Below are 25,777 nucleotides of genomic sequence, written 5' to 3'. Positions count from 1 at the left end.
AATGCTTCCTCATGAACTACAGATTTAAGGCCTGGATTTCAAGTTCTTGAAAAGGATCATCATGAAGTTTCTTCACTCAACTTTCTCTCACTGTTTAATTTCTCTTCCTCATGTCAAGAAGGGGACAACTGACTCTCCTCACTGCACTGCAGTGCAGCGCTCCAGGGAATGTTCCTACAAGGATCTGACAAATAATTTTGAAAGTTACATCACTGAAAAAAATACTTTTGTAAGTAGATTTAGTTAGAAATGCATTTTTAAAATATTTTAATCAATAAAAAATCTGAGACAAAAACTAGATCATAAAAAGAATTTGTGACTAAACAGATAAAGATTTAATTCCTGAAATATATGAGTATATAATATACAAATATATACATGGACAACAGCTAGTCCTCAATGGAAAACATGAACTAGGAACAGGAAATATAAAAACAGAATCTGAACACCTGGGAATTAGCCTAACTAACAAAAGTCTTACAAGCTAAGTAACTACAAAGCCTACCTTATAGTTAAACATGCAAAAATAAATTTAAAATAGAAAACCTAAAGTTGTCAGCAAGGTAAAAAAACAGGTTTACTTAAATTCTCAATGGGAGAGCAAAGTGCTAATTAGAACTAAATAAATATACTTAAAAATGATATCATATAAAAATATGAAAGAATGCTCTAAGCCAGCACTGGAGGAAGGTTATAGAGAGAACATTTGGGAATACCCGTATTTCAGTAAGATGGACCAACTCAGCTATTGAGATAGAACAACTGGACAAGACAAGACTGTGAGAGAAAGACTTCAAAGCAATCCAGGAAGAGAGGAGTGCCACCAAAGAAAAAGTGATGACAACACAAATGCCACACAAGGAGCAAATGAGAGAAGGACCAAAAAACATTATTTTGATTGAGCAATGAAAAGGTCATGGACGCCTCAGAAAGAACAACTTTGGTGATGAGAGCAAAAGCCCAAAATATAATATCAGCATTTCTGCTACTGCAATACAAGCATCTACAAAAACTGTACACTAAGAATTACAGAGCTTAAGTGAATAAGAGGATTGGGAAAGACCATTCAAAACATCTAGGAATGGGAATGGCTGCTAATAAGGATGAGGTTTCTTTTGGAGGTATTGGAAATGTTCCAAAAATTAGATTGTGATGATGGCTGCATACTTCTGTGAACGTACTAAAAATCACTAAGTTGTACACTTTAAAGAGAGGTGAATTTTATGAAAGGTAAAATATATCTCAATGAAGCTGTTTAAAAAAAAATTATAGAGAATGAGTAGATAAGAATAGGGTTAGACTAGACAGCTCAGAGCTGTCATCCCTAAAGATTGCAAACACTTGAAACTGAAAAAAGAGGGAATAAACTAACATTTATTGAGTGTCTCTTTTGTGCCAGTCACTGTGTAAAACCTTTATGTACAGTACTTTACTGAATCTTCATAATCACTCTATGACACCCATTTTACAAATGGGAAACTTGAAACCTAACTAATGCAACGCCACATATCTGCTACATTGAAGAGCCCAAGTCCAAACACACTCAGATCTGATTTTAAAGACACTTCCTCTTTCCACTGTGTCACACTAAATTCATTCTCGTGGAATTCTTCTTCCAGGCCTTTGGAAAAAATAAATTGAATTTGTTCCAGAAACTTGTGTCTAGAAACATAATTACAGAATATAAGAATGAGAAAGCCCTTAGTAATCATTAAAAAACAAACCAAAATTAAAAACAACTAAAACTCACACAACTTATCAAATGAGTACTTAACAATAATAACACAAACTGCAATTGGCATTGGGGACTATAACTTGGATTATTCAAGCAGGTAACTCAGTGTAGTAGGAGGCTGGTGTAGAGGATATTACAAATGAATAAAAACAATAGAGAAGAAGTACATGCAACATTTAATTAGATCAGGGTAGATGTGTGCTCAGACAATGCAGATGGAAGTGGAGCTCTGAGAAAGCAGGGCATCGGAGGCAGTAAGAACTGCCACAGGCTGGGCTGTGTACCCTCCTAGGCAGGTGTGGTTTTAAATTTTCTCCAATAAAACCAAAAGGCTCTTGTAGCAACCAGAGCCAAACTGAGGGACTTTCCTTTTCTGCTGAAGGCTATACTTCCATTTTATTTTCATTAATCTGTCTCTCCTTATGAAGAAAAAAATTACATAAACTTATGATATAGTAGCATCATTCCCTGATACAATGATTCACATTAGGACACATAATAGAATATACTATATTATGAATAGCAGTATTAGTGGCAGTGGTGGGGTGGCAGTAGTATAAGTAAAATAATTTGATGCATGATTAGAAGTAAAATAAAACAATACATAGTAAGTGCCTGCACAATGACAAGTACTTAATGAAATTCAAAGAATATGGAGAATCCTAAAAACAAGAAAAACGATAAAAACAGGTATGGATTAAAATATGCAAAAATCAATTCAAGTGACATCAGTGAAAATGGTAGATTAAGGGTATCCGAGAAGCCTTTTCAAACACAACTTAGCTCTTGAAGTCAGCCAAAGTTCTATAGCAATATGGAGCACATTTTATTCAGGAAAAATTGCAGAATCATAGTAAAAACAGTGAGCTTTATGGCATTTGAACTTGCCCTGTTTCCATCCCCATCTCCCTAGCTCCAAAGAAGCCTGGAAAAGCAATCACCCACAATCACAGTGGTATCAGCAGTTTCGCAGTCACTGGAGGGGTAGATTGGCATGCCTTCAAAGCCTCATTCTTAGAGAATTGTCATTAACTGACCTTTTGTTTCCATGAAGACCCCACATGCAAAACTGTCTTCAATTAACCTGACTTGGAGCTCGCCCAAGCCTTTCCACTGGGGGAATTTGTTGAAAAAAAATTAGAGTTTTTCAATTGTTTAAGATTGTGGCTGCCTGAGGTGGTCAAACAAGGCTATGCAAAAAGTTTTTCTAAAAAAAGCTAGGTAAATAAGTGTCCACAGGGATTCTGGTATGTCCAGGCTGTGTGCATGCATAAGAAACAAATGAGAAGGCACTAAGCTCTCACTTCTGGCTAACACTGACACTCTGTAAAAGCTAAAACAAAGGCTAAGGAGGAAATGTCTATTGCCTGAGTGTTGAAGGTGTGCCTCAACATGAACACAGAGTTCTGCAGGAAGCCTGGGAAATTTACAGGTTACAGGCATTTAAGGAATTCTCTGTCCAACCTATTAGCTGAACAGTAAGCTGAGCAAACATTTTGTAGTATTAGTTTAGAACTGTTAGTGAACAAATAACAATATACAGCAAAACCAAATCCCCAAGAGAAAGAAGAATCTGATTTCCAGAGTTTCTATATTATATTGTTTAAAATGTCCAGTGCTCAATAAAACATTTAAAAACATGCAAAGAAACCAATGAGTATGGCCCATACACAAGAAAAAAAGCAGTCAACAGAAACTGTCCTTGAGGAAGCCCAGACATTGGCCTTAGCACCAGACAATGGCTTAAATAAAATATAAATGTGTTCAAAGAACAAAGGAACTATGTCTAAAGAACTAAAGTAAAATATGAGAATGTTTCACCAAATAAAAATATCAATAAAGAAATATAACTTATAATAAAAGATCAAATAGAAATTCTGGATTTAAAAAAATACAATAAATGAAATGAAGAACTCACAGCAGATATGAACAGGCAGAAGAAAGATCAGTGAACTTGAATTAGGTCAATTGAGATTATCAGTCTAGGAACAGAAAGAAAAAATAATAATAATAAACGGATAGAGCCTCAAGAACCTGTGGGACACTATCAAGAATATTAGATATATAATATGGGAGTCCCACAAGGAATCAGAAAGAAAGGGGGCAGAAAGAGTTTTTACAAAAAAAATGACCAAAATCTTCCCAAATTTGATGAATCTTGAAAGCAGTAAGAAATATCACATAGATATGATCCTCAATAAGATTGACAGCTGATTTTTCTTCAGAAACCATGGAAACCAGAAGACCATGGATGACATTAAAACAGCTAAAATAAATAAATAAATAAAATAAAAGACTCTCTGTCAAGAAGATTTCTTGGTAGAGATCTCCACCAGCAAAAATATCTTCAAAAATAAAAGAATGAGGACATTCCCAGATAAACAAAAAAGGAGTTTGTTGCTAGCAGACCTACTGTACAAGAAACACTAAAGTCTTTCAGGCTGATATGAAAGGACTCTAAAACAGTAACTCAATCCATATGAAGAAATAAAGAGCACTGATAAAGGTCACTACACAGATAAATATTAAAAAAACAGCATAGAAGTATTTTTTGGTTTATAGATTTTCTTTTGTCCTATCTAACTTAAAAGACAACCACACAAAGTAATAATTATAGTTCTGTTCTGATAGCTATATAATACATAAAGATGTAATTTGTATAACTAAGAGCACAAAGGAGGGAGGAAGGAATGGAGCTATATGAGTTAAGTTTTTGTATACCAGTGAAATCAAACTGGTATTAGTCTGAACTAGATTGTTGTAAATTACAATGTTAATTGTAATCCCTAACACAACCACTAAAAAATCATCCAAAAACATATATAAACAGAAATAAAAAAGGAATTAAAATGACATACTAAAAAATAACTTTAACACAAAAAAGGAAAAAATGGAAGAATAGAGAAACAACTAGAAATGAGATACAGAAACAAATAGCAAAATGGCAGAGGTAAATCTTACCTTATCAGTAATTATATCAAATATAAATGAATTAAACACTCCAATTTTAACCTAAATCAATGCTGGCAGAATAGATTAAAAAGAAAACATGAATGACTATATGCTGTATACAAGAGATACACATTAGATTTAAAGACACAAATAGGTCAAAATTAAAAGGAAAAAAAAAAGATATACCATGCAAATAGTACCTTAAAGAGAGCTAGGAGGGTATACTAATTTTAGATACAATAGATTTAAAAACAAAATTGTTTCTAGTGACAAGAACATTTTATAATGATGAAAAATTCAATTAGCAGAAAGTTATGACAATTATAAATATAAACACAACAGACCCTAAAATACATGAAGCAAATATTACAGAATTAAAGGAAAAAATAGACAATTCAACAATAGTAGCCTAAGTCTGCAATACCCTACTTTCAATAACAGATACAACAACTAGGCATACAAACAAGAAAAAAGATTTTAACATCACTGTAAATCAACAGACCTAAAAGACATCTAGAGCAGTGGTCCCCAACCTTTTTGGCATCAGGGACTGGTCTGGTGGAATACAGTATTTCCATGGACTGTGTGATAGGGATGGGGTGGGGGAACAGGAGGCAGAGCTCAGGCGGTAATGCAAGTGAAGCTCTGCTTGCTTCCCCCTGTCACTCACCTCCTGCTGTGAGGCCCGGTTCCTAACAGGCCATGGACCGGTACCGGTCCACCACCTGGGGGTTGAGAACCCCTGATCAATAGAACACACTCCACCCATCAAGAGTAACATACATATTCTTCTGAGTACACATGAAGCATTTTCCAGGATAGACCATGTGCTAGGCTATTAAAAAAAGTCTCAATAAAATTGAAAAAAATTGAGTCATTCATAGTATGTCCTCCAATCACAATTAATTCAAAATGGATCAAAGACCCAAGTGTAAGAGCTAAAACTATAAAAGTCTTAGAAGAAATATAGGTATATATCTTCATAACCTTGGAGTAGGCAATAGTGTTTTGTTTTTTTTCAACTGATTTGGAAGAGAGAGAGAGAGAAACATCAATTTGTTATTCCAGTTATTTATGCATTTGTTGATTGGTTCTTGTATGTGCCCTGACCAAGGATTGAACCCACAACCTTGGCATGTTGGGATGATGTTCTAATCAACTGAGCTACCCAGCCAGGGCCAGCAAAGTTTTCTTAGATATGACACCAAAAGCACATGCAAATGAAGGGAAAAAAATAGATTAAACTGAGCTTCATAAAATTTAAACTTTAGTTTGTCCTTGAAAGGATGTAGGAAAGTGAAAATACAACTGATAGAACAAGAGAAAATATTTGCAAATCGTATATTTAATATAGGTGTATAACCAGAATATACATAAAATGCTTACAACTTACAAAAACACAATAATCCATTATAAAAATGGACTAATAATTTTGAGCATCTATTCATGTTCTTACTGGCCACTCAAATATAACCTTCAGAATACATCTATTCAAATCCTTTGCCCACTTAAAACTGAATGACTTTTTATTAATTGTAAGAATTCTGTACATATTCTGGATACTAAACTCTTACCAAATATATTATTTGCATATATACATACTTTTTACATTATATATGAGAAAAGAATGTTGGTAAGAATATGCCAAACTCAAGCTTTCCTCCAAACTAAAAGGTGAATTTGAAAGAGCAATCTTGCCTCAGACTACCTTGACCTCTAAAGGCTTCAAAACCACTTGATGACCTAGGAAAGATCTCAGCAGGGAAAAAAACTTCTTTAAAGGTTTCCTCTATAGTGTATACACTGTTTACCATACTATTAAACTATAAGATTTTTAAGAGGAAAAAAAATGATTTTGGACTTTGCCATAAACTGGGACACAATTCTCAATTTAACAACAACAAAAAATAACATTTACAACTCCCATAAGCTTTAAATGCTAAATTGTTGAGTGTGAGACAGGGATGAGGGGTAGAGCACAGGAGAAGGGATGTTTTACAGTTGATGGTGCTTGGCAGAATTTCACGAAGTAATTACTAAACTGTTACATGCTTAATATACAATGTACAGAATATTTCTTAAAAGCTTTAATTCTCCTTTCAAAGATGAGCACTTTCCCATATCTTTTAAAATTCTTCATTGTTTTACCAACATATAATCAGTTAATAACTAGTAATTTTATTTAAAAACACATTCATCTCTCACAAATATTTTACTTTTAGCTGTAGCCAAAAATGTTAGCAGTTCTCAAACTGAAGATTTCTTAAGTATAGAATTTCATTCAAACAGTGAAGGTAATTTTAAACACAAAATTACCAGATTTATGGCAAACTACTTCTCATACTGTATTTTTACTATTAAGAAATTTCCAAATTATAAAAATTCAAGAAAAAAGACATGTGATAGTCATACAACTTTTATAGAATGAATCAATTTTGTTGGTGCAGAAATTTTATGCATTTCAACAAAAATTACTAGTTCCTAACAAATAAGTGCAATTGTGTACAGAGAGCCACAGTCAGGATCATATTCTGCGCCTCATGACACCACTCTTGTTGCTAGTTTGTGTTGGTTTTAAAACGTGGCTGTAAATATTTTTACCTCCTCCCATCACAAATTGAAGCCTACGTCCCCTCTCCTTGCATCTGTATGGACAGCTTCAAACAGAGTAACAGCATAAGGGATGCTATGTGACTTCAAGGCTACATCATACAGGGCCATGCAGCTTCTGCCTTATTCATTAGAACACTTGAGTGTCATGTAAGAACCCTGAGGCCGCCATGCAGGAGAAGCTACCTGTAGGCTCTCCAGCTGACAAGTCTTAGCTGAGCCCATGCCTCTAGTTATCTCTATCAAGGTGCCAGACATGTGAAAAAGAAGCCATTTTGGAAATGGCTTTTCCAGTTCCAACTGTTGCAGTTCCTATCTTTCAGTCCTTCCCTGCTGTGGCCCAGATATAGCGTAACAAAGGCAAGCCACAGCTGGTGTACCGTCTGAATCCCTGACTCACAGATTCATGAACAGAACCAAATGCTTGTTTCATGTCACTGTATTTGGGGTGGTTAGTTTTTCAGCAATGCATAACCAGAACATAGGTTAACAATTTAATTGAACAGACATTAGGTGAGTGTCAACTCTGGACAAGGGAATTCAAAAACTGGTGAAGATGAGGTCCTTCCCCTGAAGGAATTTACAACCCAGCAGTAGACTCTAACCTGCTATCAGTTCACAGAGACTGCCTAACAACTAGAACAGTATCTGGCACATAGTAGATAATAAATATTTACTGAATGATCAAATGAACTACATATTATTTAGCACTGAATAATAACCATTTGTGGTAGGATAATAATCATTTCTATCTGAATTTCAACATTTTTAACTGAGAAACTAGAGAAAGGTCAGGATGTTAAAGACACGTCTATTCAAATAAGATATCAAAATTCTACTTCATAATTTACCTTTTTATTTTTAATAATCAATCGTTACTCTTAGGTGTTTATATCAATCAAGTCACCCACCTTTTCAAATCATTCATATTTTTTAATGTATCTTTCACAATTTAGGCCTAAGACACTTTGGAAATGGTTAAATTAGTAGCTCAAATATTTATAAGCACGCTTGGAAAATGAAACTTCCAATTAGACATAATTGCTTAGCCTTTATCAACCTATAACTGAAAGAACAGTTTGTAATTGCCAAACTTTTACATCATCAACATAAATAACTTGATGGAAAATACTAATGATACTTCAACTACACACAGGCTCCAGACCAGCACAATAAAGCGAGTCTCAGAATAAAGTGAGTTATATAATCTTTTTGCTGGTGGAGGGTCTTGCCTTTGATTTGTAAAACAAAACAAAACAAAACAAAACCCCACAACATCCATAAAGCACCATAAAGCAAAACACAATAAAATGAGTTTTGCCTGTATTAAATTCTTGTATGCATTTTAGTTCAGCAAATATTCCTAAAAATTTGTGAAACTTTTATCAGTTATCAAAATAATTAGTAACTGAATTGAGACTCTCCTCAGTTCCTTTAATATCTCATGACTGATATTCATAAATGAGTCACAAAAGAATCTACACTTAAAAAGAATAGTTCTACTGAGAGAAATAAGAAAAGCCTAAAGTACTCTTCAACCTCAGCTATAACTGAGCCTGACCCAGATTAGCATATTCCAAAGTTTGGCGTCCATTTCCAGAAGGTCTGTAGATTGGACTCTATGCCTGCTGGTGACTGAAGATAAACAAAAACCTACGGCTACATGCATTTTCAAACGTTTTTCTTAGCTTATTTTAAAATAATACAGCTTAGATTTAAGCTTTTTTGTCTGTGCATCTTCATGTTTCTGATATTTTTAATACATCTCGTTCTTTCTTACATATCTTAATTCTTTCTAAGGAGTACACTCATTTTATAAAACTGATATTTAGGAACAGAATGAACATATATACCCCGTGGGTATGAAACTTTTTACTACCACATAGCAGCAGAGAACATGATTCCACCTGTGGACAAGTCAGCATGGTGTATGTGAATGATAAAGAATATTGAAGTTTAAGTCTAACTATGTCATTCACTATCTCTAAGTCTTGGTGACTCAGTTTCCTGATTCGTAAAGTGAGGGGATTAGATTAGATAATCTCCTTCAATTCTGTGATATTATGTACAAGTATAACAACAAGCTATTCTATACCAAATTTACAGTTATTTATAAACCCAATATACAGGGTGGGGTGAAAGTAGGTTTATAATTGTGAGCACACAAAACACAGTTTATTCTTGTATTATTATTTATTATTATTCTTGTATTAATTATTAATTATTGTATCATTTTCCATAGGAACAACCCTAAACCTATTTTTGCCCCACCCTGTATGATACTACTATGCATTGTTTTCACAAAACTGAAAATTACCGCAGCTTTACACTGCCAAGTAGCTTAACTTTGAAATTTATAAATCAATACATTTATTTCTTTCACTGTATGTGATTCTACCTACTTAAGACATGGGATGTATTTTAATCCTTCCTAGGGGTATAAATAATTTTAAAGATCAAGAATTTTACCAAAGTCAAATAATAAAACTCACTAAATAATCAGCTAACTGAATTACTTAACCTTTTAAAACATTTTAATTAGTAGAACAAAAATAACCATTAACTGTTTTAAAGTTTCCAACTCCTAGTCCTTGTTCACACTAGTTCCTGAACACAGAATCTTTATATGAACTTAGGCAAATAAAATCATATATAACCGTTTTTCATGTTACAACAAAATTATAATTTTTTTGGCTGCATAATATCCCATTGAGACTTGACTGGTGTGATTGAGCCTTGAGCCTCAGTGGATTGAGCGGTGGCCTGTGAATCAAAAGGTTGCAGGTTCAATTCCTAGTCAGGGTACATGCCTGGGTTGTGGGCCACGTCCCCAGTTGGGGGCGTGTGAGAGGCAACCAATCTATGTATCTCTCATACATTGATGTTTCTCTCCCCCTCTTTCTCTTTCCCTTTCTCTCTCTCTAAAAAAATATAAATAAAATCTTAAAAAAAAAATCCCACCTAGTTGATATAGTATCATACTTTTACCTCTTCCTCTTCTGTTAAGTAGACTGATTTCAATTTACTGAACAATGCTCAATGTTGTAACGAACATCCTTATATACAATTTTTCCTTCTTTTGTATTACTTTCTTAGGATAATAAGCTAGATAAAAGGATAATTATATTTACAGTTTTCTAAAGAAATCGCCAAACTGTCATATAAAACAGTTGATCATTTAATCCTGCTACCCATGTAAATATATCAGCTTCATATTATACCGGCAAAAATATTAATAGGTGTAAAATGGTACTTCCTCACTGTAGTTTTTATATTCATGGTTTTGATAAATACTAACGTTACATACTGTTTCATACAACTTATTTATTGTATCTCTTATATTCTATTTGTCTAATTATTTATTGATGCCTTGGCATTTTTAAATCAAGTTTTTGTTTGTTTGAACAACCTTTTAATAAAACCCAGAGTTACTTCTCACTCTTTCATATTTTTTACTTACCTGTTTTTAAGATGTGCCTCCAGATCACAGCGCTGCATTACATCTTGGCACATGGAAGAAAATGGACATGACACTAATAATTTGTCCAGGAGCTTATGAACTAAAATACTAGACTTTTTACACAACTTAAAGTGAAGTCTTTTGCGGTCCAATGGACAGAAATCTTTCTCTTGTAAGAAGTTTCTGAGGCACTTGCAGCAGAATGTGTGTCCACAGGGAGTATCCAGTGGCTGCAATAGAGGCTGAAGGCAAATATGGCAGACCAGGTCATCATCCACTTCATTCTGATAATTATACAGGTGATTCTCTCTTGTCCAATGCTGCTGGCCACATTCAAAACATAGAGGATTGAAGGAGGAGGAAGAGGAGTGTTCCACAGACACCATCTCATCACTTGTTGTTCCCATTTTGAATCAACCAAAGTACTTTCTGTATCTTCATTTGTTAATTTCCACTTTCACTTCAGGTTTGGTTTCCTTTAATACAGTATTTGATTAAAATCAAGGGTTTCTAGATAAATGAAACATACCAAAAAAAGTAATTAATATCTCTCAGGATAGGCTAAAAGTATCAATATAGTATTACTAGTTAACTTCTGTTTTAGTAAAAAAGAAAATTTAGGTCATGTTGGATTTATAAAGATGGTAAAGTAATATTAACTGTAATTGAAAAAATTATAAAATAGTTTTTCAAAAATTAAAATATTAAAAAATAAATCACAATAAAATTTAGAACACGTAATAAATTAGTCATAAAATGTAAAAATGAAATTAATTTGCTAATTGGCTAAGAATAACTTACACTGTCAAGTTCTCAATGAAAACAAAATTGTGATCAAAAGCAAAAATGCCATATTGTAACATAAGAAACAATTTGTTTTACTAACTGAAATCCCCAAATACATCACTGTTCAATAACTGTTTTAAAGCCAATTAATATACGTAGTATGCAAATAATGTAATTTGAGGTATATAGTCTCTAATACATTTTGCCTTGGCAATCCCAGTCATGGTTCTTGGCTTCTGGCTGATTTTATGCATTTATAAGACTAAACCAAAGATTGTACCTTTGAAATGTAGTCTCAAGGGTAATTCAGTGTATGTTAAAAAACTGACCTCTGCTCTGCACTATGTTTGGGGGTACATGGATTTCAAAATATGTATGATTTTAATATTCTCTCTCTATATAAGACAGATTATAGAAAGATAAATCTGCATAATATATAAAAACAACATCTATGCAAACTTCATAAAATATAATACTATTTTAATAGCATTAAAAGAAAAAACCTGTAATTCAACAGATAAGATGTGCTATAAACTTCATTTCCACCTCATATTATTCCACATTTCCATTCGTTCTGGCTTACTCAGAGCAGCAATGTGTTGTGTGTTTGTGTATGTGTGTGCAAATGCACACGCATGTGTGTCCCCTCTCCAACCCAAGGCTCTTAAACAGCCTACCCCAGTTTAATGCAGGTCTCACTAGGAATGCTCCCCCTCACATAAAGGGATTCCAGATTCCTGCTGCTCCAGCACCAGGGGTTAAAAGGTCAACTCTAAAGGGAGCAACTGTCTCTATTCATTCTTTTATAAATATTTACAGTGTCTAGTATGTGCTGAACATTGAACAAGGGTGGAGAAGTAGGGAGAAGATGGTTAAGCAAACCCATTATTAAAATGCAATGTACTGTATTTTGCTGTGTATAATGCGCGCCTATGTTTTTGGCCCAAAGTTTCAGGAAAAAAATCGTTCATTTTAATGTTTAATTCAATTTTTTATTTATTTATATTTGAAACAAAACTGATTATTGTACTCCAGGCCATTATTTTGCATATGGGTATTATTGGGTATTATTATGGCTTTCTAGAGTTACACTTTTAACACATAAGCATAAATAAAAACAAATAAAAAGAATTAAAAACATTCATACAGATACCGAATTGCTGCTACCCACATATAATGTGCATCCTTATTTTTCCCTCAAAAATTTGGGCAAAAACTATGCATCATACACAGCAAAATACAGTAAAAAGAACACTGAAAAAGTTATGCACAGGATGATATGGGGATTCAGAGAAAGGGGAGGAGAACTGGCATCTAAGTTTGGCTTTGTGGCTGGAAATACTTTCAAAAGGGGGGAAAATGTGGCCTGCTGAGTTGTGACAGGAAGCATTAACCTGAGAGAAAAATGGACAAGGGCATCTCAATGCTAAGTCACAGGAGCTTGAGAGTGACCATACATTCAGGGAATATGGAGCAGATCAAGACCTCTGAGGCAAAGAAAATGTACTTGCAGCAGAGTAATTAAAAAGACTCAGTGTTTCTGATTCAAAACAAAAAGACTAGATCACCATGTTAACACCACTAATATTTGTTTTAATAATAAAATTCTCCTCCAATCACATATATGCATTAGTTATTTTATTTATTTGGCATATTTATTGAAAAACAGCATTAACAACTTAACAGATTTAACAAGAACTGTGATAAATTATGACACGGTAAGCCAAGATTGAGATGGGATGACTGATTTCAGATTAATTGTGTGTTTTTAAAAACTACTTAATATAATGACAATAAGAGCAGCCTATGATCGAGACTCCTACCAGCGCCAACATTAACAGAGCAGACACTCTGTTTTTTTTAACTCATGGGGCTTCTTTACCCTCTGAGCATCATTAACTTTTTAAACGTCAGTGGAAGTTATATGAAATTAAGGAGAGAGATTATTTATCTCAGGCAGACTGCTGCTTCAACACAGGTGTTTAACACAGAATGTTTACAGACTTGTTTTCTACTCAATTAGCAAAAAAAATTCACATGTCCTTTGGTCTTATTTGTTTGTGACAGTGGTTATTCTAAATTTTCCTATCCTCAAGAAAATGTACTGCAATTCTAGCCTCCCACGTAATGACTAAGAAAGCATTTCTCTTCAGACTATTATGTTTTAGCTATTTTCGAAATCTCTAAATAACTTAGTTCTTTGATTATTTTCATTTTCTGACAAAATCTTTTCAAGAGGATAAAGAACATGCATGTTCCCATTTAAAATACCAAATAACAGCTGCATGATCTCCAACCTGAAATACCTCTATTACCTCAAAACAAACATTAAATTAAAAATTACCATGGGTAGATCACTAACATATGCATATGAATATTGACTGAAGACCTGCAAGGCCATATAGCATAAGCAATTAAGAGTACACTCTGGTGGCTGAGGCACTCTGTGAGGATTCAAATCCTCCCTCTGTCAATGACTAGCTTTGTGACCTTACTAAATGTTATCTTTTCATCTGTGAAATGGGAGTAATAATAAATATACATGTGTGTGCCTGACACATAATAGATGCTATAGAAGTGTCAGCTATTATTATTATTATTATTATTAAAGAGTCCAGACAGATTTTGGTTTGCCCCAAGCCATACAACACAAAATTACTTAGTAAAAGAAAATGAAAGATAAATCCAGTCCTTTCTTGCTTCAAAATAACCCAATAGTAAATTAGATAATTATAGGAATGAGGTAAGGTAGTTCCTGAACACCTCAGTGTGAGATTGTTAAGGACAAAAGTGGCTTGACCCTGGCTTTCCAACTCCCAGTCCCACCCTCTATTCCCAATACAGGCAGATGGTTTTATTTCCACCTCGTGTGCAAGTCCCCTATAATGCCCTACACTACGTCTCACACGGTAGTCCCCACTTTAGTCCCTCTTTAAGACCTATCATGCCATAAGGGAGAAGCTCAATGAATGATGAATAACCAAGTGGGTGACAATATGCTTGCTCACTCTTGGTCAGTTCAAGTGACCAGAATTACAACTGTGTAAATTGAAGGATACGCCCGTGTTTACATAATTTTGATTTCAGGTATTCTATGAGTACAATTAGAAATATTAAAAGACAATAATAGCCATTAAATATTTTTCAATATGTACCATAGTGTGTATCTTTACAAACTACATTATCTATTTAGTTAATATTCCAGGAATAGTAAAGACATAGAAACTATTAAATTGGCTGGGAATATTATAACACATTTTAAATAATATCTTGAAATATAGCCAGTGCAATGAAAGCGAGTTATAAAACATGGTTTACTACCTAATTCCAGTTATGATTAACATGTTTGCTCTTCCTGGATTATGGTATAAGGATATCTGGTTACATCGTAAATACTCTCAAAAAGAAGTAGGGTTTTCACCGTTAATTTGCCCACTCCAAAATTAAATATCATTCAGATCATTTCTCTTGATGTTATTTTTGATCCAGAGTGAAAGAGTCCTCATTGACCCTAACTTGAGAGATCCAGCCCAGGATTAAAACGATGAGACAAGTATTACTTACTAACACACTATGGTTAGATAGGAAACATCCTTTGATTCCTCAGTGCCAAGAGTCTACGATAACCCTGTCTTCTGGTGCTCCTCCTGATAAACTCCTGTTCACTCCTTAAGTCTTAGGCCAGTCTCTACCTGCTCTGTTCAACCCGATCTGCCTCCTTGTACTCTTGGTCAGTCCACCTCCCTTAACACTGTAGTCTCCTGCTGCTCTTTTCACAAAACTGCCTTTCAGCAACCACTACATTTGCATACTTCCTTACCATCTTCTCACCTCCTTGAGGGTAAAGAAAACAGTGTCTATTTTATTCCTTCTGTTCCCAGTTCTTGGCACATATTATGCACTAAAAAAAATTTGTTTTCAGGCACATACTTGAGCCTAAAATGTAGATGAGTTCTGAAATGTATAACTATACAAGGTGACGCAAAAGTAAGTTTACAGTTCTGAGTACATGAAACACAGTTTATTCTTGTGTTATTATTTATTAATATTGTATTATTTTCCGTACGGACAACTGTAAACCTACTTTTGCCCACCCTGTAGAAATTTATTTGTGGTACTGCAAAGCAGTCAACATATTGGACCCCACCCCTATGATTACAAAGAATAACCTACCACTCCCTTTAATCTTCAAATGTCTGAGAAAAAATACTTGATGATACCAACACAAGAAAATGTTATCATATTATGTTCATATCAGCTTTGATAGCTGCCTTTGCATAAAGCAGTGGGTGCCAAACTTTTAAACCTAAGGATTCCTTAACTCACTCTGGACAAGGTCAGCAGTTTCTCTCTTTTTTTTCTTTTCTTTCTTTCTTTCTTTCTTTCTTTTTTTTCGATCCTTACCCAAGGACATTTTTTCATTGCTTCTAGAGAGAGAAGGATGAGAGAGAAACATCAATGTGAGAGAGAGAAGCCCCGAGAGAGTTGTCTCCCATATGTACCCAGGCCCAGAATGGAACCGGCAATGTAGGCGTGTGCCCTGACTGGGAATTGAACTTACAATCTTTGAAGGTTACAGGACAACACTCCAACCAAGAGAGCCACACCAGACAGGGCAAGCTTGGCAGTTTCTTAAAAAAAACTAACATGCAACTACAACACACTTCAGCAAAAAACTCCTGAGTATTTACTCCAGAGTAATGAAAATTTATGTTCACACAAAAACCTGTATGTACAGCTGTATTTGCCAAAAACTAGAAACAACCCAGATGTCCTTCAACAGGTGATGTTTAAAAAAATTACGGTACATCCATACCATGAAATACTACTCAGCAATAAAAAGGAATGAACTATGGATACCAGTAAAAACCTGCATGAATGAATCTCCAGAAAATTATGCTGAGTGAAAAAGCTAGTTCTAAAAGGTTGCATGCTGTATTGTTCCATTTATATAACATTCTTGAAATGATGATGCAAGTAATTAAATGTTTACATATTCATTTGTTAATTAAACTAAACTCATGTTTACATTTTTATGAAAAATAACTTTTTTCACCATATAGTTAGAAGAGAACCATTGTTTTACATTTTTGCAAGTCTGAAGTCTTAAATCAGTTTTTATTTTCAATCTGTTGTGAGGTCACATGTCAGGTATCCTCTAAAACACTCTACTGGATATTCATGAGAATGAGAGTGAAAAAGGCAGACAACTTGGCCTTGGGAAAAGTTTTGACCTTGCGAACCCAATGGAAGAGAATAGGGGGTCCTGCGACACACTTTGAGAACCTGTGCAGAGCACTGAGAAGTAATGAAATAACCAACACTATTTTCAAAAAAAGACAAAACTGAAAAAGGCAAAATGAATCCTAGAAAAGGACTGCCTTTACCTGAGGAAACTGCTTCTTTGTTGGTCAACTCTGTGGTTTAAACTAAAATGACATTTAAAGTCCTTTTCAGCAAGGAGGAAGAAAACAATTTGACTCTATCAGTACTTTATCTTTTCATAGAAACCGCTCAGTAAAGAGTAATGGCTTTTAGACCAAATAGGTCTGACTTCTAATCATAGGTGGCTACTGTACCTTGTCCAAATTGTTTATTTCTGAAATGCAAAATACTGACCTCACAGGATTACCGTGACAAGACAATGACGAATGAAACTTAAAGCTCCTAACAGAGTGAAGCCACAGAGAAATCACTCAAGTAGTTACCACAATGATTAATATTGGCAGTTCTAGAATTCTGCCATCTACATTTCACAACCAAAAGAAAGGTAGTATAACAGTGAAAATATTAAATCCCTCTAGGGTGATACTCATAAATTACTGAAAACAATTTGCCTTTCCCCCACCGAAATGTAACATCATATTCTCATTGGATTCAAGGAAAAAACTGCCTTTCCCCCTCCCCCTTTTAGAATAAGAAGTATGTACTCAAACCTTCTCAAAATGAAAGATACTCTAAGTGTCCAGTACAAACAAAATGTAAAGGTACAATCTGCAGAATTGATGAACACTATAAAATGCACCAAGACACTTCCAATTAGCAAGGAGATTTTGTTAATCAAGTAATTTTTAATTCAGCATAATTTGTACCATATTTCCTACTAACCAAGCTTTTTAGCAAAATTTAAAATTTCCCAACAGATACTCTCCCATAGTTGTACTATACTAGCTAGATCAAAGAAACCTAGTAAATGTTCCATTTTCTCTTAAGTTATCATAAAGATGACTAAATTAATTTTTATGTTTAGCATTCCCTTTGGAAAGAACGCATTAGAATTACGATTTATAGGTTTAAAAAATGTTCAAGTAATATAATCATATCCTGCAGAGAAAACCTCGGCAAAGTATGTTCATGTGTCCTTTAAGAAATAAATATTTTTTTAAGGTAATATAATTCAGTGAGATCAGCAAACAAATGAAAGGCGACTAAGTTAAGTTTAAAAAAAAACTAACAAATTAAATAAATTTTGAGCTAATTTAAGTCAAGGTACAGAATAGTGTTTCAAAAGACCTCTCTAAATAAATACACACATGAATTCAAAAGCGCAAAATATGCCCAGAAGGAAATACAAAAACTAACAGCAGTTGACTCTAGAGCAACTGGATAGCTAGGGTAAAAGAGTGGGGGTCACACTTGTTTTTCATTAAATATCTATTTGCACAGGATGACTTGTATGTGTATGAGATTATACCGTGACGGGATCATAGACAAAAGGAAATAAAGTAGGAAGTAGAAAGCAGCCAAGCTTGATTCCTATTTAAGTATTTAGAAAGCAAAGCAAACAAACAAGAAGTCCACATCAAAAATAAAAACAATTTCATGGAGCACTAAAAATGAAGTAGTATGCCCAAAACAATGCTTTTCTTCATTGCTTCATCTTTGTTTCAAAACTAAATAAGTAAATCACAAGCCTAAATATTATATTTATCTACAAAGTAACTTCATGCCATAAAAAATGGGAGAAATGCTGCACAATTTCTATCTTTTTGCAGGAAATACACAGTTTATACCTATTCTATTCAAATGCATTGGAATGTCCAGTGTTGTACACATTTCTAAGAATTTAACATACAGCTGTAATAACATCAGAAGAGAAACAGACAAATTTATGTTTTCTTATATTTGCTTACACTACTGCTGTGTAAGAGAAATCTGCTATCACATTCTTTGTTTCTAAAAATGTACCACTATGTCAACTGATGAGTCATGGGTCACAGGTCACACTCTAAATTCTTAGGTACTAGAGAAAGCAGGGCACAAGTTTTATACATCAATAGTAAAGCCTGGTGAATCAGCTAAGCTAAAAATCAGGAATTCTTTATATGTTGACATAGATTTATTTTTTTTTAAAGATGTGAAAAACTTCAAAAAACCCTACAAAGTACATAATGATTGATAAAATTATTTTCCCTTGGTCCCTCTCCTAACACCTGATAGGGTTTTATTTTTCTTAATTCAGAACATATGAAGAGTAAGTATTTTGGGGATACTGACAGGTGTAAACTCAACAAACTCAATAAACTTCCAGTGGGAAAAAAATATACATAATTATGCACTTATCTATTTTAGGACGTGTACCATCACAAAAGTGCTGATATTTTTTACTTGAGACTATTCTTTACCTATAATTTATAGTAATAAAAGCTTTTGCCTTGCCACCAGACTCTCTCTGCTTAAGTTCTATCATTTAAATATCCTGTTTATATTGAAATATAGCAATTGTGATGAAACTGGAATTTGACTAGTCTCAATCTGACAACAAGAATTTCTATAAGTCACTTTCATATCCCAAATATCTAGAATGATATACAGTACAGAGCAGTCAAATATTTGATGAATAAATGAATTATTTTAAAATATTTAAAATTGATGGAATTATATGTAATTTTATTTTCTTTGCATAGTTTAGGATTTCCTAAATTTTCTATGGTTTAGCATGTATTACTTTCATAAATTATAAAAAACAGTATTATTAAAAAAAACCATATGTAGCCTTAATGTCCTCATGCACTTGGTAATGTATGCAATAAAGAAAATCAAATAGCTGTGTTATTTGCGTCCCAGGATTTATCAAACAGAAAAATATTCTTTAAACTAGAGATTTAATGATTTTAAGAACATTAACTTTGTTTTCCAGAAAGATATTCTTCCATAAATCCTAGTACAGAGAATAATTCTTTGTTTTTTAGTAACAGAACAATGTTCCTTTCAAAAGATTCAAGTAACCAGAAAAGAATAATTCTTTACAAAGACATAAAGAATGCTGTATTATAAATAAACATTTGAAGAACTACTTTCAACGGTCCATTTTGCTTTTTTCCAGTACCAGGTTTGATTTACTGCCTCTGGCAAACCTATGAATAAGGAAAATTCAGTCACATTGTCACATTTAGACTAAAATCATCCTGAGCAACTTTGACATGTAAACCTTTAAATAAGAAAAAGTGTTAATACAATATACATCAGTTGAAAGTTGATTTGAGTCAACTTGATGTTTAAGAATACACAGACTATCATCTCTATCCTGCAAAATGGACTCATTAAAAAAATCTTTTTAGCCCTTTCTGTAAAGAGCTACAATAAAAACAATTCAGACTCAAAGAATAAATCCTGAAAAGTGTCTCAATGTTATTGATTATATATCGTCAAAGGTAGAAAACTTCAAATGTGCTGACAAATGTCATCTATATACCTGGAAAAAGAATAGGTCAGAGAGCCAGAAGAATTGTATCTATTTTTAACAAACTCTGAAAATAGTCTACTGAAAAATCAATTAATATATCTCATCTATAATGAAAGCATAAAGCCTAAAATAAGAGAAATTAATGAGGTTAATAAATATTTCATATGAGTTCTAATTGCTATGGATACTTTGGAAATCTTATTAAATGGCCCTGGCAGAATGGTCTTAAAAGGGATGCCCAGCAACCATTGACCACATGCATTACATACTTAGTAACAGAGGCAGAGGGTGCAATCACATGCACATCACATACCTGGCCTCTTCCCAATCATTTTACTTTTTAGCTTCAGCTGGCCCTAGACTATTGACTGCTCCCATATTGGTGTCTCACAACTACAAGAAACAAAAAGGACAGAGAAATTTACACTAGAATATACTATTTAGCACCATTTGAGAACTGTTTCCTAGCCTAATCACTACCCTCAATCCCTCCAAATTAAAACTATTCTACATATTTGAGATCTTTCTCTCGTTTCTACAAGCAAGGTCTCAGAAGTACGTTCAAAATATTTTGTTTGGCCCTGGCTGGTTCAGCTCACTTGGTTGGAGTGTTGTCCCATAGACCTGAAGGCTGCCAGTTCGATTCCCAGTCAAGGCACATGCCTAAGTTGCAGGATGGATCCCTGGTCGGGGTGCATGCAGGAAGCAACTGAACGTTGTTTCTCTCTCACATCAATGTTTCTTCCTCTGTCTCCATTCCCCTCTCTCATGAATGAGAATAAAAAAAACCTTTAAAAACATACATTTTGTTTGTATTCTTACTTTACACCATATTAAAAAACTGACCCAAAATACATTAAAGACCTCAACATAAGACCTGAAACTACTAAACTCCTAGAAGAAAAGATGGGGGAAAGCTTTATGACATTGGATGTAGCCAAGATATGACAACAAAAGCACAAGTAACAAAAGCAAAAATAGACAATGGGACAATATCGAACTTAAAAACTTCACATCAAAGGACACAATCAACAAAGTGTAAAGGCAATGTACAGAATGGGAAAAAATATTTGTAAGTAATATATCTGATAAAGGGTTCATATCCAGAATATATAAAGAACTCCTACAAATCAATAGCAAAAATCAAATAACCCAATTTCAAAATAGGCCAACAACTTAGACATTCTCCAAAGATGATAGACAAATGACCCACAAGCATAATGAGAAGATGCTCAACATCATTAATCATCAGATAAATCCATATGCAAATTAAATGAGATATCGCCTCATACCTATTAAGATGACTACTGTAAAGAAAAACATAGAAAATTATAAGGTTTCATAAGAATGTAAAGAAATTGGAACCCTTATGCACTGTTAGTGAGACTGTAAAATAGTGTAGCTGCTATGAACAATAGAGAGGTTCTCAAGAAATTAAAAAAAGAACTATCACATGATCCAGCAATCCCACTTCCTGATATATAATGGAAAGGACTTAAAGCAGGGTCTCAAAGAAATTTCCATACCCATGTAGCGCTGTTTACAGCAGCGCTATTCACAATAGCCATGAGGTGAAAGCAGCCCAAATGTTCATGAAGAGATAAATGGATAAACAAAATGTGTATTCCAATGTATAAGTACAACAGAATATTATTCAGCCTTATAAAGGAAAAAAATCCTGTCACATGCTACAACATGGATAAACCTTGAGACCATCATACTAAATGAAATAAGCCAGGCATAAAAGAAACAAATACTGTACGATTTCACTTATAAATCTAAAGTAATCAAAACCAGAGAAACAGAAAATGGAATGGCGATTACCAGAGTTAAGTAGAGGGGAAAATGGGGAGTTGTTGTTTAATGTATACAGAGTTTTGCAAAATGAAATATTTGTGATTTGTTGCACAACAATGTGAATATACTTAACACTACTGAACTATACACTTAAAAATGGTTAAGATGGTACATTCTGTTACATGTTCTTTACCACCACCACCGCCACAAAAAAAAACAACCTGAAGTGTGTAAAATAGTTTTCTGTTAAATTATTTTGATAAGATTCCTTTTACTTTAACCACTGAAAATTTAGCATCTGCATTGAGATATAAAAAAGTCAAATATCTTATTAATAATTTTATATTCACTATACATTAATACATTTTCAATACATTGCTTTAAATAAAATATTTTGTTATGCTTCAAGCACAGTAACTTGAAGGGAATGTTGGGTCAATGGAGCTTTGTTGTATAAGGTTTAAGACTGGAGCGTATTTATAGGCTGGTCTGAAAAAGCCATCAGGGAGAAAGAGATTAAATACAGAAGGGAATTAATTAATAAAGCCTTTCCTGAAGGAGACTTTGAAGGATCAGATCAAGGGCACACGTGGAAAAGTTAGCCTTCAACAGATCTGAGATGGATAAAGGTAAGGAGGGGAGCGGCAGAAATTTGAAACGTCAAACCCGATCATCATGAAGTAAGCAGACTACTCTGCAGAATGGAGAAGTGGGGGTTGAATAAAGGGTCTGTAAATAATGAAGGTTTGGAGTAATACATGAATGATAAAGAACATCCTTATTAGAGTCAAGAAGGCGCATTATGAGCTGGCCCTGTCTACCTCTTGACCTCACCCTTGGCCAGTCTCTCCTAGCTCTCTTACCAGTTTCTCACTCTCCCTTGAAGTGCCATCTACCTCTGGCTACTTTCTCTGAGGAGGGTTTGCCTGTTCAATGCCTACTCAGTCAGATATATCTGTTCAAAGACAACCTTCTCAGGGAAAGCTTAAGTGACACCCTGCTCCCCAGACAACACCCTAGGCCAGCACTGTCCAACAGAAATAGAATGTGAGCCACATGTCATTTTAAATGTTCTAGTAGCCATATTTTAAAAATAAAACTACTGAATGAGTTTTAATATTTTATTTAACCTAATATATTATCATTTCATATATAAAAATTATTGAATATTTTACCTATGGGGGTATAATGTCTTCAAAATTTGGTGTTTATTTTTGATGTATGGCAGATCTCAGTTGGGACGAGCCACATTTCAGTAGCCACATATGCTAGTGCCTCGTAGTGAACAACACAGCCCTATACTATTTCTTCAAAGCACTTACCATATTTTGTAATTGTAATCTATACCAATATTTGATGAATGTCTATCTCCTCTAGACTGTAAACTCTACAAGGATACTCCATTATTCTTAGCTCAGTACCAGAGCACTAGTTGACTGAGAAGAATGGAGGAAGGGTTGTTTGAGAGAGAATTACCTGCACTGAGGGGCCAGCCTTTTAATGGTGCTACTCAAGCAACTCAGGGAGAATGCAGAGTTAACCAGAGAAGTCTTCTGGCTGGCACAGCACAAAACAAGTTCAAGAGAGGCAAGGGTGCCAGTGAAAGTGCTTAAGAAAGGATTCCAAAGCAGACACGGAAGACCTCAAGGTCATTAAATGTTAATACAACAGGAAACAGGACGTGGGATGGAATAAAGGACTGGCAAGATGTCTGTCAAGCGGAAGGGTGCTGTAATTGAAAGTGTGGGTATGAGGGCTGTGGGCAGAGAACAGGATATATAATTAGGATATATAATTAAAGATGTCTATTGTGGAAATTTGAGGGAATGTTAAAATACAGTAGAAGTGAAAGTCACTGGAGTTGAGGAGCTAAGGTACTAAAAGTCAAGTGTACGAGTCACCCTACTGCAAATGCTTAACTCTTTGGCTGAATGTCTTTTAAAATTTTAAGTTCCACAAGGGCAGAGACAATCGTTTGTGTTCCAAACAGCCCAGTGCTGATGAGATCGTGGCTTCTTAGGTATTCCTTAATATAATTACATTGAAAGTCAAAGTTCAAACATTAAAATCACGTGGAAGAAGTGGCAATGGTCACAATAAAATAATGAATTAAGTAAGATCTATGTAAAGGACTCCAACTGATTTGTCCAATAATTATGCAGTTTAACTGAACAGTATTAAGAATTCGGATAAAGGATTAACTTTTCAGATTGGTGTCCAAGTCCCAGTTTTGGGGGAGGAGGTATCAATATTTCCTAGACTTACTTTACTTTTACCTATACACAAAGCAATGGCCAACAGGGCCTTTCAAAGCTTTATTTTAGCCAAGCATACCTTGTTTTACATAAGATATAGGTCCTAATAAATTTGTTATAAACATTTTTTACAGTGGCCCCTACTATATATTTTAGGGCCATTTGTTATTTAAAAGAACTCTAAGATTGTGTTTTTAATAAAGAAAAAAATTAAAACTTCATTTGTTTAACATATGACAGTAGTATGTTTTTTAAGGAGACATCCCTGTTTACAGTATACTTATATATATAAGCACATACGTACACTACATATACTATAGTTGTATATATAGTGCATATATTTATATTTTTACTTGTCTGTTACCTATGTTCTACATTTGTTTCTATTTCTCAAATCTCTTACGCAGTTCAATTTTGAGAAAAAAAAATCATTTTTCTACCACATAATTTCTCTACTGAGGGATTCTGATTGTCAGGAGTAATAGTCCCAAACCTTAAGCTTGGAAAGATTAAAGTATGAAGTATGCTTAAACCTCTCTGCCCACAATACTTCTGCTCCTCTGTTTTCAGCTCTTCTTATCAAGGCTTCAGAGAATCTACTCGAGTTTTGCTAAACCCAAGAGAAGACAGTTATGACACAGCTACTGTCAGTTCCACTCTGCAGGAAGCATTGTCCCTATACAAGTCTGTTCTTCCCTACGACTCCAATATATACATATATAGTTGTACATGCAAACATATATATACACACATGTATCTTAATACATACGCACTTTTTTTTTCAAACAACACTGCTTAAGTAGAGTGGAACCTATGAAATGAGACTTGATTCTTCCAGAAATCTTGCTGGATGCTGACATAGAAAGGTGGGGCTAGAGTGAACTTTCACCCCTTAAGCAGCAAAAAGTTACCATAAGTGGCTCTGCATAATAAAATAAAAAAGATCTGGATTTAGGGGGTGGCGATCAGAAAGGAGAGAAGGAAGAGAGAGGGAAAGGCACAGAACCAACTAGATTATATGTGCCTGGAGTTCCCTGTGATGGTGCCAAAAGTGCATTTTAAAGATAGAGATGCCTAATATTCAACACCAACACTCCTGGAACTGCTATAGCATAAACCTTGCCTCTATCCTTACCCCAAATCTTCATAAAGTTTACCACACCCACAAAGGCTTTAGGTGAACTTTTTTTTTTTCTTTCCATTCTTTCCTAGCTCCTGTTGCACACATCTATCCAGCAACTTCATCACAGACATCTCAACCATCCATCAGCATGTCACTGGGTTGGTCCAACTAATTTATCTTCCTTTCCCCGCTTCTACCATCAACTGTTTTTAACTACTCCTTTTCATATCTCCTAACATTCCATTAGCTCATTAATGTCATCACTAAAGGAACAACTAATATTTATTGAGCACTTGTAATGTGCTAGGTACTCTGCCAAAAGCATGACATGCATAATTTCACTTGATACTCAAACCCTACCAGACGGGTCCTA

General features: G+C 34.3%; 1 protein-coding gene across 2 annotated transcripts in view; it reads right to left on the bottom strand.

Moving 5' to 3' along the window:
• The window catches only part of LNX2 (ligand of numb-protein X 2), a 48,291-nt gene that overhangs the window by 19,942 nt on the left and 2,572 nt on the right, over positions 1-25,777 (bottom strand). Inside the window, exons 2-4 of one of the 2 annotated variants that reach the window (XM_054577129.1) lie at positions 20,829-21,018; positions 20,543-20,622; positions 10,758-11,267 (exon numbers count right to left, since the gene is read on the bottom strand). In XM_054577129.1, the coding sequence (XP_054433104.1) occupies positions 10,758-11,164 (407 nt within the window). In that variant the 5' untranslated portion in view covers positions 11,165-11,267; positions 20,543-20,622; positions 20,829-21,018. The remainder of the gene's footprint in view (positions 1-10,757; positions 11,268-20,542; positions 20,623-20,828; positions 21,019-25,777) is intronic. The other variant, XM_054577130.1, reaches the window with a different exon arrangement.

The sequence above is a fragment of the Pteronotus mesoamericanus genome, unplaced genomic scaffold (assembly GCF_021234165.1).
Source record: "Pteronotus mesoamericanus isolate MK-2021 breed Mesoamerican mustached bat unplaced genomic scaffold, CSHL_Meso_final contig_41, whole genome shotgun sequence".
NCBI lineage: Eukaryota > Metazoa > Chordata > Mammalia > Chiroptera > Mormoopidae > Pteronotus > Pteronotus mesoamericanus.
Note: the sequence above shows the minus strand (reverse complement) of the source record. Positions and strands in the feature narration are given on the sequence as shown.